This window comes from Chroicocephalus ridibundus, chromosome 7 (assembly GCF_963924245.1).
Source record: "Chroicocephalus ridibundus chromosome 7, bChrRid1.1, whole genome shotgun sequence".
Classification (NCBI taxonomy): domain Eukaryota; kingdom Metazoa; phylum Chordata; class Aves; order Charadriiformes; family Laridae; genus Chroicocephalus; species Chroicocephalus ridibundus.
Window position 1 is genome coordinate 50,469,993 of NC_086290.1, and position 17,236 is coordinate 50,487,228.

Here is a 17,236-nt window from a genome sequence, read left to right on the forward strand (position 1 = left end):
TATTTACTGCGTGAACTATCTCCTTGTCGTTCTAAGTTCCTTTTAGTCATTCCCTTAAAAAGATTAAATGCAGTTTAATGCGTTTAGTTATTTATTTCCATACTGGAAGTGATTTCACAGAAGAGAGAAATTTACAAATCCTTGTTTACAATTCCTGAAGTACTTTGAAATCCTCTAGGAAGGACACCTCGTTGTCAGACAAAGTTCACTTTAAGCATTCAGAAATCCAGATTTTTGGCACATTTATCACTGATCAGACATTTGCAATTAATCAAAACTGAAGCAGAGCAAAGGAAGGCGAAATTTTAGAGGAAGTGGCGAGGAAGTTAAGAATTATAGAATTTGAAATGCATCAAAAGCATGGCTTTGCAAAGCTGTGTATCATCGGTTATGGATTTTGCAGAATATGCTTTTGGAAGACAATTTTTTTTTATTCAGTGGTTTTCTAATAGTCATCTTGGAAAAAGGGAATGTGAAAGAAAAGTCTCAGCTGCAGTTTCCCCCCCCTGTGACGCAGTTACACATCAAGTGGTTGGCAGTTTGTGTTCCCATTCCGGACGGTGGGCACAACCGGCGGCGGGAGAGGAGCGAGGTCTCTCCCCCGGCGCGCGCCCAGAAACCAGGTGGAATTGCGGGTACCGGCATCTGCCAGAGCAATTTCTGATTGAAGGAGAGCCGCAAACTCAAACCAATTCCAATTTATCTTGCAGGAGCCAGACGCTCCGGTCAGAGCCCGAGGCAGGTGTTTGTCCCAGACTCCGGCAGCGCAGGCCCTGAATCAAACCCAGAACAAGCGTTGTGCTTCAGAGCCGGCTACTTCCTTTTCCTTTTCTCCACGTGGCTGTAATGGGGGTGGAAGAGCATGGTGAAGAGAATGAGAAGTGGTATCAGCAAGTACGGCGCGTATATCGAGAGCAGAATTAGGCGCTCGCGTTGCGTCCGAGGTCCCACGTGCTCAGACGTGGAGAAATCGTGGAACAGGATATGTGCCAGGATGGCAAACAGAGTTGTCGCTACGTGGGTGGAGTAGATAATGGCAGGAGTCCGTATCCATTTGCAGCCACCTGCACAGAAGCAAAAAGGAAACAATATTCAAGTATTTGAAACAAGCAGAATTCGGTGGCTTTTAAACGAACAGAACATTAACTGCGCTATCTCTGACAGGGTAAGCCGTATTAAATAGGTAGTAGAAAAACCCATAAATACTAGTAGCAACCCAGGAAAAGGATCTACCTTTATGGAAATTTAGAATGATGGTGCGATTGTGAAAGTAACAAAGTGAGGACACAGGCCTGACCCAGAGCTTTATCTACCTTGGAAGCGTGCCCCGTGTCAAACGTTGATGCTGGTTACCTATAAATGGCTGCAGCAGAAAAGGGCCTACGGTCCCAGGTTTTGTTTCTGACAGGCCTTATTCTGTGCTGCTTTCTCAGCTAAAACTTGCCGTGAGAACAGCACAGCTCCACCCCGCGTCGTACGGCCCTGTAACTGCTTGAGACTGATAAATAAAGTTTCTCTGCGGCACAGGAGGCAAGTGTTAGGTAGAAGCGCTGGACAGGACATACGCTTAGGCCTGTGTCATACCAACCTTTGAAGAAGGCGTAGACTGCGACGGGGAAGAAAGGCATTTGTAAGAAAGCTTCGCAATATATAAACGCCTTAAACCACTCCGGGGGCTGGAGCATCATGGGGTCTCTAAAGGAGGCTGCGTACCACTGCAACAGCTCCGTCAGCTTGAGAAAAAGAACGAAACAACAGATTAATGCACTGAACATCAGCCGCAGCGGGAAAAACTGTGACCCTGACCCTGCTCTGGCGGCCAGATGGGACCATCAGTGCAGAGGGAAAACCAAGCGATCTCGTCCCGGTACACAAGGCTCCGTACCACGATTCGGTTTCAGTAGGGATTACAGTTCCCAAGTCTTCAAAACCATGAAGAACCCCCCTGCATCAAGCATCTATTCAATTTGCGTTCCGGGCATTTTTAGGATTACTATAGCATTAAGTGCTGTTGCTTTCCAAAAAGTTGCTATTCCTGAAGTGTCATTTCCTACCAGGAAAAACCCAAACCACAAAAAAAATCCTTTTTCTGACTGTCCGCTGAGGTGGGCAAACACTTGTAGGCCCTTGCAGTCCCAGCGGGCAGGAGGAGCCAGGCCCGCGCTCCCTCGGGAAGCGCATCCGTGGGGCTGAGGGTCCTGGCTCCGGCGGCTGGGTGCAGGGTACAGGGTACAGGGTGGTGTAGGGTGCAGGGATCTCGTCTTAGCGACTTGCCATTAGTTTCCATGACAGAAACGTAAATTCCAGCACAGCTTTAGGTTGGACTTTGAACGCAGAGATATGTATTGAGATTTGCTGGTTAACTATTAACGAAAAATGGTTTCTGTAATGGAGTAATTCTATAGGCAATTCTAATGGCAGAAATCAAACTCGCTAATTGTAAAGCTTGGATAGGAGGTTATGGCCGATCTCACCCTGGTGACGAGAGCCAAACTGATTATCTGCTATCCAGCTATTATTTTAATTGACTTTATTACGTTTATTGTCTTGTATAAGTTTATTCAAAACCCAGCACACCAGAGATTTTTGCTAATAAACGCGGTTGCCGGTGTCCCTGCTTTTGCAGCGGTAACGATTCCCTTGGCGTTTCTGGCAGGAGAACGAGCCGAAACCGGGCTCCCGGCGCGACCCTGACAGCGACGGCCGCGTCCGGGCCGGCACCGCGGGGCCCGCACCCGGCGGGTCCGCGCCCGCGCAGCCGGGGCTCGCTCTGCCGGTTCGCTCCCCGCTGCCGGCGAAACGCGCCCGGTGCCGCTCCGGGGGGGGGGGGGGGGGGGTGTTACCGCCCGCCCGCCCCCCGGCACCGCGGGCGCGTCAGCGGCCAGCCGGCGGGGCGGCCCCCGCGCCCCCGAGCTGCGGGTCTAACGCCGTCAGTCACAGCCGCGGAGCGCGCCCAGGAACAGCCGCGTTTCTCGTCCTTCCCCAATGAATGACTTGACTAAAAATATTAGTCATCGTGTGGAAAGCCAAGGACCGAGTTATTTTTAAAAACTATCTCACTTTAGGGAATTTACTGCGGTTTTCCCTCCCCCTTACGCCTCCACACGCTGGATTCGGTACAAAACGCCCCCGGCCCCGCTACGCCAAGCGAAAGGCCCCGCAGACCCTCGCGGCCCCGCAGAATCCCGGCCCCGCAGGCGCCCCCCGACCCGACCCGGCCCCGCTCCCGCCCCCGGCGGCTACTCACGGCGGGCGGGTGGAGGCCGGCGGGCAGCAGCGGCTGGAGGTCGATGAGCAGCGTGATGGGGATGTGCGAGAGGAAATAGAGCGCGAAGAGCCGCTCCCGCCAGCGCGGAGCCGCCGCCATCGCCGCGCCCGCCCGCGCGCCGCCACGCGCCCCGGCCACGCCCATCGCCCCGGGGCCACGCCCACCGCCCCCGCCACGCCCCGGCGGGACACGGCCGCGGGAGGAGGAGGAGGAGGAGGAGGAGGAGGAGGATGGGGAGGAAGGGGGGGGAGGAGGGTCGGGGCCGGGCTCAGAGCAGCCCCCGGGCCCCGCCCGCCCCGTTCCGCTCAGGCGCAGCCGCCCCCGGACCGTGCTCCGCCCCCCCCCCCCCCCGCCTTTTTCCATAGTTTTTCCCAATTTCACTCATTTCGGCCAAGGGCGGGAGCTGGGAAAAAAGACGCCCCGCCAGTTAAGTTCCTGCTGTACAGCCACGGCTGACAGGCTGCGCTTTCCTCGACACATTGCAAAGCTACGGCATTTAAAGGTGGCTTTTTGTCTTTTCCTCTAAACGTTCCATCTAGGGTCGAGCTGGGGAAAAAACAGTTTCTCGACGCCACTAACGCCTCACCTCCCCCCGTCCCCCCCCCCAAGGTTTCGCCCCCCCGGGCTTGGACCGCGTCCCCCACAAGTCAGAGCCGAAGCAGGTGATCCGCGGGGCTGATGCCATCCTTTATTGAGCACAGAAGCTGCCCCAGGGGTACAGGCAGATTTTATAGCCATCATCTGCTGGGACCCCAGTCTCCCCCCTCCATCCACGTCACAAACAGTTGTAAAGCAGCCATACCTGAGCAGGGGTACAGAAGTACAGTGAACAGGACTCCCGCTCAATCTGTGCTTGACAGAAGCATTTTTAAAAGTTACAAAGCACAAACAGTTCAAGGATCTCAAGATATTCCGTTACTAAAACAAATACAGGGTAAAAAAGATGATTAGAAAACTTGTGACCCAGTAACTATTAAGCCCAGCTCTTTGGTCTGGCGAGCATTCGTACGCTCCCAGCAGCTCAAATCGCAAAGTCCCAAATACGCCAACATTAAACTGGCTGAAGGAGAAAAGCTCTTCCCGACTTTCGTAAGTGAGTTGATTTGAATCAGTCAGTGGTATTTCACTGCACATCAGAAAGGGGGTTTGGCAACTACTTTCCCCCAGCAGACGTTGTTTAGCTCCTTTGCATCACCTTCAAGATGTACACACCGAGATCGGGCCTCCAAATAGTTGCACGTTCCTTTGACAATTTGTGAATAATTTTGAAGTTATTCTTTGCACTCACTACTTCTGTACTCTTCTCAAGGCACAATTAATAAAAGGAGATGCAGAAGCTGTATTTAGAGAGCTTAAAACTTATGATTACAATCTGTAATTCGTTTGACATTGGTATCAACAAAGCTTTAAACTGATTAAAATGCAACTCTGAAAACCGCAAGCCAGAGTTTAACCCCACTGGGACAGAAACCAGCTCCCGCTGCGCTGGCGCGGAGCTCGCTCTCCTTGCGCGCACCAGGGCATCCACTTCACACACGGAACCGTCTTTGCCAAAGGTGGCTCTTAAGAGGTCTCACTTCCATTGGAACTGAGTTACATCAAACATGTAAAACGCAGTGGAGGCTACAGAAAACATGACCGTACGAGGTTTTTACATACATTTGCACACACAATTTTCGTTACGCATTTGTGCCATTTGTCATTACTCACTCTTTTTTACTTTGCCCACACTCATATGAAGACACCCTGAAAGGGGAACGTCCAAAAGACATTTTATTCTGTGTTCATGAACGAGATGAACCCATGGACCTCTAGCAACTCCCTCCAAAAAGCATCCCGGTGCCCAGGGTTCCGTTGCCGCCTGCACCACTGGGTTCCTGCCTGAGCGAAGGGCCCGTCGCACCGCAGGCTTACGCCGACGGAGCATCTAACGAGCAGCGTCAGTAAAAACAGCAGCGAATTCATGGCAACGGTGTCAGCAACAGGCAACCATGAAGCGATAACGACACCACCATCACCGGCTCCAAAACGCGTTAAAATTTCCCTCACAGCAGCACAGAGGCTTCTCGGAAGAGGTCTGAAGAGGCAGGGACAGGAGCCAGAACCTGCGCCAGCCCTGGGAAGGGAGCACCTGCTCCGAGGGTCCATCAGTTTATTTCTCCTGAGGCTTGAACCGTATCTTTCAATTTGTTTGATCTTTAAAAAGGTCACACTCATAAAACATGAGCGTTTTCAGCCGTATTCCGCAACGCCACTGCCCGTTGGATTCTTTGCATTAGGACTACAGAAAACAACGACCGCCTTTGTGCTGAAAAAAACGATATGAACTTTGCAAATTAAGGAAAATCCATCCTTGCCCGGATGTCTTTCAACCTCCCAGTAAAGTGCAACTCAATTGCTTGTTTTGATTTAATCAGCAAGTTTTGCCTTTATCCAGGATCAAGCTTAAGGAGTAAGTGAATATTTTGTTTGAGAATTCATGTATATGCGCATAGATATGCATCTATACGTATATATGTGTGTGTGTTTCTGCATGTGGGCGTACAAATCAAAACCACGCCCAAACCAAGGTGTTATAAACTCTTTTTACTTCTATTCTTTCAGACAGTACTCGATCGAGATTGTAACAACTTATTCTTAAATGAAGGTGGGAGATGAGACAGGAAATAACGATACCACCACCACTTCTTTTTCAAATGTCACATTTAATGTTTTCACCACTGTACTTCAAATCTACATTTTACAAAGTGACCAGCAAGTGTGCCACATTAACTGACCAACCTCTGAGATTTTACCTTTCATACCAGTGTCTTCTCGGGCTCTTTTAATTAAACACGTTTCTCATTCAAGTGAATTGAAATGCTTCAGTTGGTTTTATTCTCAGGAGCCTCATAAAAAACAAAGATATTGCACCATCTTTGTTCAGTTATTCAATGTTTGTCTCTTTCACAGCAAATAATTACTTCATTGAAGTTAAAACTTCCAAACATAACTTACTAATAGTCTCCAATTTCAGCTCAGATCACTCTTGTTGAAAATACTCTGCTAAATACAGATAACTTACAATAACTTTAACAGTTAATTGTCCATAACAAACACCACGGTTTTCCTCCAGACCAATGCTCAAATTTTAAGACCACCCTTTAGGATTTCTTTGTACAGGTGAAAAACAGTCTTCAATTTTCTAGTCTTGTTTTAAATATAAAAGTTGGAAGGGACATTCAAGTTTCAAGTCTCCACACTGAACTTAAAAAAAAAAAAAAAAAAATCATGTGGAGGTAAACAAACCAAGTTGTATACTCCAGGAGGTAGAGGCCTTCAATTTGTGTTCATATATACATATGCACAGAATTCAGTGTTCCAACAGAAAAAGAATTAGCCAAAAAGTAATAAAAGTTATTTACTACTGTGACATTTCAAGACTTCCACAGCTTCGCCTAAAGACACGAACACAATTAACATAATTCCCTATGTGCTTTTTTTTTTTTCCTTTTCTTTTTTTTTTTTTTCTCTCAACTGTCCAGTGCAGGAAAAAGTTCTCACAAAATTTCACAGACCTAAAATGTGCAAGCTAGTTTCTCTCTATACAGCAATGATGTCGGGGACCTCTGAAATTAGCCCATAAATGGAATTATTTACACACATAGAAGATGCATGCTGGGGGGTTTTATGTAAGAAAGAGCAGAAAAACTTCTAATAAAAATAGATTAAATATATATATATATTTATACCGGGTAAGGAAACAGAAGTTTAGTCTCTCCTAGTCACAAACTCATTCTCTCTACTCACAACATCTGATTTGAGAACAGCACACATCACCATCACAGCTCTAGTGAGAAGCTATTTATAGGGTTTGACCATCAGGTGTCGCGGCCACTTCTGTGGTCGCCGGCATCTGACGTGACTTCAGGATTGGTCGCAGTCAAGTTTTCTGTATTCCTTAGTTTTAGAAAACCCAAAATCTTCAGGAATGGCTCAATATCAAAATGTATGTCTATCTTTTTGTACAATCTCACTTCAATAAAAAAAAAGAAAAAAAAGGAAAAAAAAAAAAAAAAAGAAAAAACCTCCCCAAATTTGGTTCAATTCTGTTTGTTCTGAGCTGAGCCATCACAGCTGCACTAGAATTCATAAAACACGTGCAACTCTGGGTAAAATATTTTCTTCTAAAAGCACAACCACTTTACAAGATTAAAAGTCTAGTACATTTCTAAATATTATTCATATTGTACAAGTAGTGGTTGTTAATTTAAAACTTCATTAGTAAAATTACAGTACAAGCATGATTAACCTCCAGAATTGCAAATCCCAGACTCCAGTGGAAAGCTACGTTACATCTCAGTAGTACATTATCCTCCACTTCACTCCCAAACCAGAGGAGATGGCGGCATCTCGGACGGTTGAGCAACCGTGGAACTAGAATGCGGGTGACACAGAAAATCAGTGTTCATTTGCAGCAGCTAATAGACGAGAAAGTTAACGCTCGACCAGAAAGCAAACGTTTCAAGGAAAACAAAAAACCCCACCAAAAGCCAACCAAAACACCCCGAGACCAACAGCTAACAACAGACAACAAATACTTCGCCGTGCTTTATCTACTTATTTTCTTAACCATCATTCATCTATCCGTCATTAATTTTAATGTTTTTACAGTGCAGTTCTACAATCAGAATTCAGCTTGTCAATCTTTCAGTTCTAATTTTTAGTCTGAGGCTAAAATATTACTTGAAACTTTTCCATGTTTTACTTAAATTCTAGAAGAGTTCATAAAAGTATTTTTAAAATGTGACCATACATGTCCTTAAGGTATTTTTCGCGGAAGTTCTCTATGGGCCTTTCCTACTCTCAGACATTTAAAACATAAAAACATTTTGGATGTGTGAATTCCGTACTACGAATAAATGTGAATTAGTATCAGATGTGATTACATACAGTTACCTAATAAAGCTCTTAAAAGCAGCAGACTGCGGGTTGATGCAGAGAGGCACTCTGTTTCCTTTCTGCTGTTCCAAAATGAACTGATGAATTATTTCTGTACACAGGAGGAAAAAGAAAAACCACCATAGCATTAATACTTTCTGCTTCGGTGAAATGCAACGTAGACTGGAGGACAATACAGCTTCCTCTACTGAAAGGACATTTTAGTAAGGACAAAAGAACTCCACAGCTTCCCCAAATCTCACCTAAATCTCACCCGACGCCACACCTCAGAGCACGGGCTCACACAGAACTCTTCCACGCACGCTGAAATAACTGTGTATAAAATAAAACCTGTCCTACAGGTTGTTGTCCTACAACACTGAACTGATGATAACCAGTTAGAGATTAAATCCCAATTTTGGGGTATAACTTTTTGAAAAGCAAAGAATTCTCAACTGGGACTTGGTCTGCAAACACCGAGAACACAGTTGTGTTGGTCCAGTTTGATCCATGGACTCGGTCACCGCCACCAAGCACAAAACTGCCGCTTGAGTGATTAAAGCAAAAAAGTAAATTTTCATAAGGAAATAGGAACTGTGTGTACAGCTGCCAGACCAAACCTCTTCCCAAACACACGTGCGCACACACACGCCTCCCCGAAAAGCAGAGCCGGGAGGTTTGGCACCGGCCGGAGCTCCCCAGGTCCCGGGGGGTCCGTCAGGGCCCACGTGCCAGGACCTGCCCCGCTGCCAGCAAACCATAAAGGCAGCTTTAGCTTCTAGAACAGGAGATTTCAGAGCAGGCAGCAGAGCAGGTGCAGCTCTGGAAAGAGAGGAGGGAAATGGAAAGAGTAACAGGATAAAAAGAAAACAATGCCACGTGAACTTGTAGGAACTATAATTGTAAATTTCCGAGTTATAAGTTCAGGATATATCCGCAATAAGTCCCGTTATCATGGCAACATCACGGAGTATTTTTGTCCCAAGGTAACACACTTCTGCCCCCTCTCTTCCTCCTGAATTATTCCAGCTGCCACCAAAGAGACCCAACCCCTGCCCTGTGCCCGGCTCTGGACGGCGCTCAGGAAGGACCTGCCTTGCCGACCGGAGCCTATCGATTGCAGAAGAAAAGTGTTTCAGGGCTTATTTGCTGTGATGGGATCAGACTTCAAACCTCGAGTGCCACAAAGCGACTGCCGGTATGTAGTAGCCATCTGCAGCAGTAGCTTCTCTCCCAGCAGCGGTGACAGAACGTCACCAGCCTGAGCGCAGCCTCTGCCGGAGCCGCGCGTGGCACCAGCGGGGACACCATGACAGCGGCTGCTGCCCCGGCCCTCGGCATGGCCCTCCCGCGCCAGCAGAGTGTGGCAGGAGAACTATGAGGCTCCCAGCTCCAGCCCTTGGGGAGGTGCCCCCTTTCTGCAGGAGAGCTGGGGAAAACACCCCGCGCCCCAGCGGGGAACAGCAGCGACTGGGGAGCAGCGACAGCGGGGAAGGTGGCTGTGATGGTGGGAAACCAACAGACTTCTGCACGTCAGCTAACGCGTGTGATCATGTGTTAGGACAGAACGCTTACAAGCAATCCTGCTCTTTGAGTGAAAAGAAATGATTGCCAGTATCTGCTATGGAAAAACACCCAAAAGCAAACCCCACCTGGGTTAGCGCGCGCACCCAGACGGCACACTCCAAGGACAGACTGCCAAAGGATAGGGCAGGAAGAGAAATGCAGAAGCAAAGGTTAATTACTACTCACCTTTCACCTGCCGAACAGAACTGAGGTTCTTTTCAAAAGTGTCATCGAATTTGGGATTAGTGATGGGTTCAAAATCACTTGTATAAACTCTTCCAGTAGATGTGGAGAAACAACATTTACACATACAAGTGTGGTATCGCAACCGCCCTTCGTCAAGATATGGGTGAGCTAAGGCATCCTTAGCAGATATTCTTTTGGACTGAATATTGCATTTAAGGAAAATAAAATAAATAAAAAAAAAGAATTAGGATATTTTCAGAGGTATTGAAACAGTCTAAGGAATACTTACTCATCAATTAATTCTAAATTTTTTAAAAAACACCTAATCATGTTAAAGGATTAGTTCAGGTCAGAAAACGTAGATCTGCAAACGCTGCCACTAGGGGGAAGATTTTACTTAAAAACAAGCAGCATTGCTAAAATCACATTGACCTTTCTGTGCTATAGCTAATGATAGAAAATGCTGCTAATACGATTTTTAGAAATATATTTTTCAATAATTACTTTCTCCAGATAACCTTAAAATTACGACTCCTACAACGAATCAAAATAAGCCCAAGGAATTTGTTATGAGGAATTGTTGAATGTTAACAAATACGGCATTTTGTAGGTCCATACTCTGCAAAACATTGTAATGTGTCCTTGAGTAGGTATTCCAAGTAAAAGACAAATTGAAGCACCCCGGCTACCAGCATAATGCAGGATGTGGCATCTGGAGTGCCGAGAAGTACTTTACATGCCAGGTTTCAGAGAACCCGTGGTGAAGGTGCAGGGCAGGTGGTGGAGCGAGGGGTTAAATCCTGCAGCTCACTGCCACCTACTAAGAGGTTTCTGGGCACAGCCCAAGTGCAGGACTCGGTCTCTAGGTGTCCAGCACCAGCCCCTCGACAAAGGAGAAGACTATCTGCTTCTAAAGAGCTGCAGACAGAAGTGCTACCGCAAATTCAAGGTGTAATGAAATCCGTTGTTGAAGGTGAATTCAAAACCAAACTAAAACACAAACACAACAAAAGTTACTTGCTCAAAGAGCAAAAGCAGTGGCAAAGCTTGGAGTAGAACTCAACTCTCCCAATTCCCAGCGTATTTTTTAGATGAAATTACAATAAAGGACTGTCCTGATTCTTAAAAACAAAACCCAAACACAAACTTATTTAAATGTGATTTGGGAATAACAGTATTCTGAGCGTTAAGGGAGTCAGAAAGGAAAGAAAATAAGTTGTTTACATGGAAGTTATAATTTAACACTTCCATTTTTTTGTTTAGTAAAGTCATCTTAAGAGTTAAAAAAAATAAAATCAAAAGGTACTGCCTTCTGAATACTCAATTACAAGCTTCCCACTTGGCAGTACAGTCAATTTGTCTGTTTTTCATTTGAAATGTTAGGGGTTTTCCTGGAAAGATGAAATAACCAAGACCATCGATTCAGGTACCAGCTTGTCTAGTGACGATTCTGTACAGTAAGCCCAAGAGATGAAATCCAAAATCTACAGCAGCAAATTTTTATTAGAAAAACAGATGCTCAGTGGAAAAAAGATCCTGTGTGTGACTGTGTGGATGCAGAAGGAATTTTCTGTGTGTCGCAAGACCAGGAACACCCACGCGTCTCTAATTAGAACTGCATCAAAGTATCTGATGTTCTGCTACCTACACCTAGCTGGGAAAAGATGGCATGATTCACCAACACCCTCTTCTTTCTCACTCCATCGTAGCTTTCTTCAAAAGACCACTAGATTTTAAATGCGAAACCCCCGTTCCAGGGCGAAATTAATTGAGCAATTATAAGATGATACTTTTATGCCTTTTACAGACCCAAAAGTACTGAAATGCAATGCAGAAGAGAATCGGCTGCAGCAGTCCTTTACCTAAAATATTCATTAAGTAGCAGCCAACAAAAACTGTTAAAACAAAAAAGTATTAGAAATAATTTAAAATCATACTTACTGGATCAAAGACCAACATTCTGCAAAGGAGATGAACTGCTTCATGTGTAGCTTGACTGGAGAGCGTGTACAGGACAGGGAGGGATGGCTGCAGGGAAACAGGAGAGAGAAGAGTGCGGAGAGGTCTCCTGTCAGATCCGTCAGCGAGAAAAGGCCGTTACAACACGCGGCATTTGATAGTTACCAAGGACAAACCTCTTGTTAAAAAGGACAAGCACGACCTAACACTTTCCAACGAGACTGTAATCACTATTACAAAACTCAGCAATTGTAACTGAGATCTAAATGGTTATTTTCTTCCTTAGTTCAGACGTAACCCCTGGACAAACCTATATTTTATTTATTTATTTTTCTATATAGAAGCCACTTTAAGCTGTCGCTGCTCAGGGGGCTGATTAACCACATCATTTCCAGTATTTCATTTTTCTGATCTCAATCACTGCCAAATTATGGATTATTTTGCTTTTCCTTACCCAGGCGATCCATATCTAACCGACAGTGACATCTAGTACAATTAAAATGACCTTCAGGCGTACAGTGTTTTACAGGGGATAAAGAGGCGGGGGAGCAGGGCCGGGACGCGGCGGGTGCTGTCGGACAGGAGCCGCGTGGGCATCAGGAGCTGGAAGCACCCGCAGCTGGCGGTGGCACGGTTCCCCTCTGCTTGGGCCCACAAACTGCTCCGCGCCTTCCTCAGTGTTAACACGAGGGCAGCAAAACGCGAAGACAACCCCTGCCCCCACATCCCCAACCCGTGGGAAGAAGCATTGCCTGAAGGGGCCCAAAATGAAAATAAAATAATCAACAATAATATCAATGTTAGATGCCATTCATTTTAAAGCATTAGCTATATCCTAGGCTCTCTGGAATGAACTTCAAAGATTTTTTTTTTTTTTCAAAGCCACAACCATGCCAGTTTCCAAAATCAAGTAAAATATTTTCCTGCTTAATTGACATGATTCCTGTTCTTATTTAGCTTCGAGAATGGCAGTAGAATGCACTACAGTCAAAGTCAATGAAGTGTTGCGAAACAAGTGGAGAGTTACTCCTCTAAAGCAAAGGGGGAAAAAATACACCAAAAAGGAGTGAGACGGGGGGAAAGGAAGTCTCAATTTTCACACTTGGAAGAAAGCAAAACCACAAACCTATTGAAAAAAGAAACCAAAACCCCCAAGCAAAGAACAACCGGGCCCCGCAGATAATAGGCCAGGCACTGCTGCAAAGGGGATTCCTGCTATGGAGTACGTTACTTCCAAGGCCAACACTCTTAAAATTTTTATTTTTATTTTTTAAGGAAATAAACCATTCACATACACGTGCAGCCACACACACCCCTTTGTATTGTTCCCGTGAAAATTCAAACCATGTTCATATTAGCCAGTGAAGGCAGGCGCTGGGGAGAGCCGGGAGGGCAGGAGGAACGCTACAGAGTGCTTCCCCAGCGCGGGGATTAATTACTGCTGAGAGGGGGGAAGAACATACTAGCCGGCTGACAGAAATGACTACAACGTTCTGCCTACAATATCACAAATCAATTGGAAGCTAGCTAGCCTATTTATGGGACGATATTCACTAGCAAACTTAGACCTTGTATCTCACTCGTACGGATCCACAGCATTTCCAGTAGCGCATTAACTCTACACAGACTTTAACTGGGATGCAATGTTAGTATTTGACAGGCATCTGTTGCTTCTACCCATTTAGAAGTAATATAAGTTATTTAGTTGCTGTAAATTTGCCAGCATATAAAAAAATTACACCTCCACAGTGACATCCTTGTAAGTTAACCCTGAACTACCAAATACAGCACTAAGCACTACTCGGGCTTAGTTTCTAAGTGCAGTCTATAGAATATAAAACTATAATATTTGGTAACTTCATATGATTTTTCTAACGAATAGGTACCATCTACACAAAAAGCACTGTCATCCAAACACTGTGATTAAGTAGGTTTCATCCAGATACTGGGGCAGAAAAATATGATTATATTCATTACTTACAGAAGCTCTTGCATCCAGTACAAATGAAGGATGCACTTTTTGTGCTACGCTTACACCCCTTGTCTGCACCAGTCTCTGAGCATCTGGTTATACACAGTTTTTGGAGGCAGCATTTTCTCAGCAAACTGCAATCAAGCGCACAGCTAGAGATCAGGAACAGTCCCGAAGAATACTCGCAAGGGCAGAAGAAATTGGTGAAAGCTGAATTTCTGTAAGATTTGATTATCATGGAATGGTGAGGTCCTCTAGCAAGTAAGGTGCATCATGCCGGATCTCTCTCTGCCGCAGCTGAGGGTGCGAGGACCACGGCGGGGAGGGGATGATCTCCAGCACATTTGCCTTGTGGCAGCGGGACAGCACAGGACTGCGGCGGAGCCCAAACCACGGCGTCCGTGGGAGGAGACGCTCCTCCGAGGGCTGCCAGTTAAGCAACTTCATCAATTCACTCAACTTTAGTTTGAAGTAAAATCTTTAAATGCAAAACTGACAAAGAAGTCTACATAGTATGTAAATTTTCATTATGCCAACACACGGTGGGATGGGTTTTCTTAAATCAGAAACTTCATGCATTACTCTATTTTTACATAAAGCAGCAAAACGCTTTACCCCTTAACTCCTACTATGCTCACCTACATGGATTAAAAATAGTTTGTGCGACAAAGTATTCATCAGTTTCTAACTTGGTTTTCTCTCCCTATTAATCTAATTAAGAAACTGGTAACAGTCAGCTATTTATAACCAGCAAACCCTCCATTTTAAAAGATGAAAAGCCAGGAATTTGCATTTGAACATGAAGTGTGCTTGAAATTGAAAACAGAGAAATATCATTAAAGAAGTCAACTCGATGCACCATAACCCCCTATTTCCACAACTCCAGAGACTGTTCCACTTCTGGGGCACTCCATGAAAAACCAATGGTGTTTTCCTCAACAGACACAGGACTAACTGCCTATAGCGTATTTCCTATGACCGAGTGGCTCTAGGACATTAAATCTGTATGGAAACCTTTTATACCATTTCACCCCACTTGCTTGTTAGTATTCCTGTCATTCCGCGGTCAAGAGACACGGCGTTTCAGTGGCTTGGCACTGCGACTGGAGAATCAGGAGACACCCTTGGGCCCATTTCAATTCTTGATTCAACATCCTCCTTTAACAAACTGAACGAGGCTAATAAATACATTCCAGAGTTCTTGCTTACTACTACCAAGAGCACAACTACTGCACTTTGGAAATGTCAAGCGATTATCAAATTATCAGAATTTAAAATGAATGTATTCTATAAAGTATCTGGATATATTTGTATACTGTTATATATTTATATATAGAAAGTACCATGGATTTATTTCTCCCAGCTTCAATCACTACAAACTTTTTTTTTTTTTAAACACCTCAAACCTTGAAAGCGCAGGATTACGTGCTTAAGAGTTACAACTCTTCTAGCACACAATAGTAAAAAAATAGACTTGATTTCTTTTAAAACTGGTAGAGAAAGTCTTAAGGAAATCCTCCTATTATTAACGTTGAAAGAAAAAAAAAAAAAAAAAGGCTGTCATAAAATGGAATAGAGACAAGTTGATGTAGTGAATCAAAAGCGCCAAGGAGGCAGAACTCCCCCATGATAATAATATAGCAGAATATACATCCAGTGCTCATTTCTATGGTAACTAGTATTGTGGTGAGTAGACATTTGAGAAATTACTTCAACATGCAGAAAATAAAGATGCAAACTTAACTACTGGAAAGATCTGACGTATTAACATGTATAGGTTATTAATTTTGTTAATTTTTACTATCTAACAATCATAAAAATGACGATATTGGATGGACAAACTGCTTTATTACTGCACAGTGGATTCCCGCATAAGCATTTCTTTGTATCTATTAACACTACATTTCATTTGCCCTTTTTCTTGTCCAGTCAGCATAATGACATCATCCTGCCTTTTTTCTCTGGTTCTTTTTTTTTTTTTTTTAATTAACTTTACTTCATTTGTGTTGAATGCTGTATCTCAGTTTTTCTCAGCCTTTTCGAGACAGCTCAGGTCACAGCAGGGATGGTGAGGGACCCTTTGGTGATGGGCTGCTGGACTGTTCTGCTGACGGACCTGGGTAACGGGCGATTTCTACTTTGAACACTCTCGATGCTGTCAGTACTGGAGTCCCTCCGGGGCTTTCAGAACTATCCTGTCGATTTTAATTTACGTCTCTCGCCAATATTATCACTTAAATTTAACATCTTCATTCAAAATAGCTATCAAAACGCTGTCACTTCAAAAAAAGGAGACTTTCACCTGTATCATCAAGTCAAACAATACATATAAGACAGAAGCCAGAAATGCACTTTACTAGTGAAAAACCACCTTGTCTCAATAGTAGTTGGAATAACTACTCCGTTAACCCCCGCCACTGCAACACCACAACCACCTTTGGTAAACCTAACCCAGCTCTGAGATTAAATATCCAAAGTATTTCAGAACAAACGTGCCAGGAGAATTTAATCAAGATGTGAAACACTGCGACGATGCTGCGGTAGTATCCCGCACAGCGGAAATCCTCGCTTACGGGGGCTGAGGGAAGGATTGGATTGACCATATATAAAAAAAGGCCAGTAATCTCCAGCTCTACCTGTTTATGAGGACCCCTGAGTATATGTGCCTTGGCGCCTTCACATGCCGTCCTCATTGCTTCCAGCGACGGGGTTCCCAGCAGGTCTGTGATCAAATCCAGCTGGAGGGACAGAACATACACATTTGAGATCCTAGACATATATTTATATATTTCACTATGACAGCAGATTCTTAAGCTAACGCAAATCACATTTAAGGTACGAATCAGTTCAAAACCACTATTTTACAGATAGTAAATTACAAATATTAACGTATACATTTAGTAGATAGCAAACACAAACATTTGTAATTTCACTGAAATAGCCCTAACAGAAGCTGATTTTCAAGTCTGGGAGGTTTTTTTTGTTTACAGGTTTAGTAAAATATTTCATTGCAATTTAAAAGTCAATTTTACCTCATTAAGAAAATTGTTAAGTACTGTTAATGGTGTGTTACTCATTCTAAACCCCAAATATTCTCAACTGAACGTCAGCATTACATACCAATATACCACACAAAATTACACCAAAAAAACCAGGTCAACTACTACTTTACACAAAATATTTTGCTATCAACAGGAATAACTACAGAAAGTGGGGAAAAAACCCTCAGAACTTTAGTACAAACATACTATATAAAGAGTTCCTATATATGAGAAGAAAAGTTTAAAAAATATTCTGTGCAGCACCAGAGGAAGAGAAAGGAGTGGTGCTGGTTATAAGGAAAAGAAAAGGTACCTAAAAAAGAG

The 17,236-nt window shown here is 44.3% G+C and overlaps 2 protein-coding genes across 3 annotated transcripts in view; both read right to left on the bottom strand.

The window, feature by feature from the left end:
- Nucleotides 1-63: 63 nt before the first annotated feature.
- Nucleotides 64-3,440, bottom strand: TMEM97 (transmembrane protein 97). The gene is made up of 3 exons (XM_063340907.1): nt 3,248-3,440; nt 1,589-1,733; nt 64-1,064 (listed from the first exon to the last, which is right to left on the bottom strand). Exons 1-3 carry the CDS (start codon nt 3,410-3,412, stop codon nt 814-816), a joined length of 561 nt encoding a protein of 186 aa, XP_063196977.1. The 5' UTR covers nt 3,413-3,440; the 3' UTR covers nt 64-813.
- Nucleotides 3,441-3,934: 494 nt separating this feature from the next.
- NLK (nemo like kinase) overlaps nt 3,935-17,236 on the bottom strand; it is a 64,201-nt gene continuing 50,899 nt past the window's right edge. The window contains exons 7-11 of one of the 2 annotated variants that reach the window (XM_063340905.1): nt 16,508-16,609; nt 11,882-11,968; nt 9,941-10,139; nt 8,207-8,300; nt 3,935-7,684 (exon numbers count right to left, since the gene is read on the bottom strand). In XM_063340905.1, the coding sequence (XP_063196975.1) occupies nt 7,630-7,684; nt 8,207-8,300; nt 9,941-10,139; nt 11,882-11,968; nt 16,508-16,609 (537 nt within the window). In that variant the 3' untranslated portion in view covers nt 3,935-7,629. Of the gene's footprint in view, nt 7,685-8,200; nt 8,301-9,940; nt 10,140-11,881; nt 11,969-16,507; nt 16,610-17,236 lie in introns of both variants that reach the window. The other variant, XM_063340906.1, reaches the window with a different exon arrangement.

Coding starts and splice junctions, on each gene's coding strand:
- TMEM97 (XM_063340907.1), bottom strand. CDS start 3,412: ATGGGCGTGGCCGGGGCGCGTGGCGGCGCGCGGGCGGGCGCGGCGATG. Junction 1,734..3,247: donor CCGGCCTCCACCCGCCCGCC/GTGAGTAGCCGC, acceptor CTTTTTCTCAAG/CTGACGGAGCTGTTGCAGTG. Junction 1,065..1,588: donor AGTCTACGCCTTCTTCAAAG/GTTGGTATGACA, acceptor GCTTCTGTGCAG/GTGGCTGCAAATGGATACGG.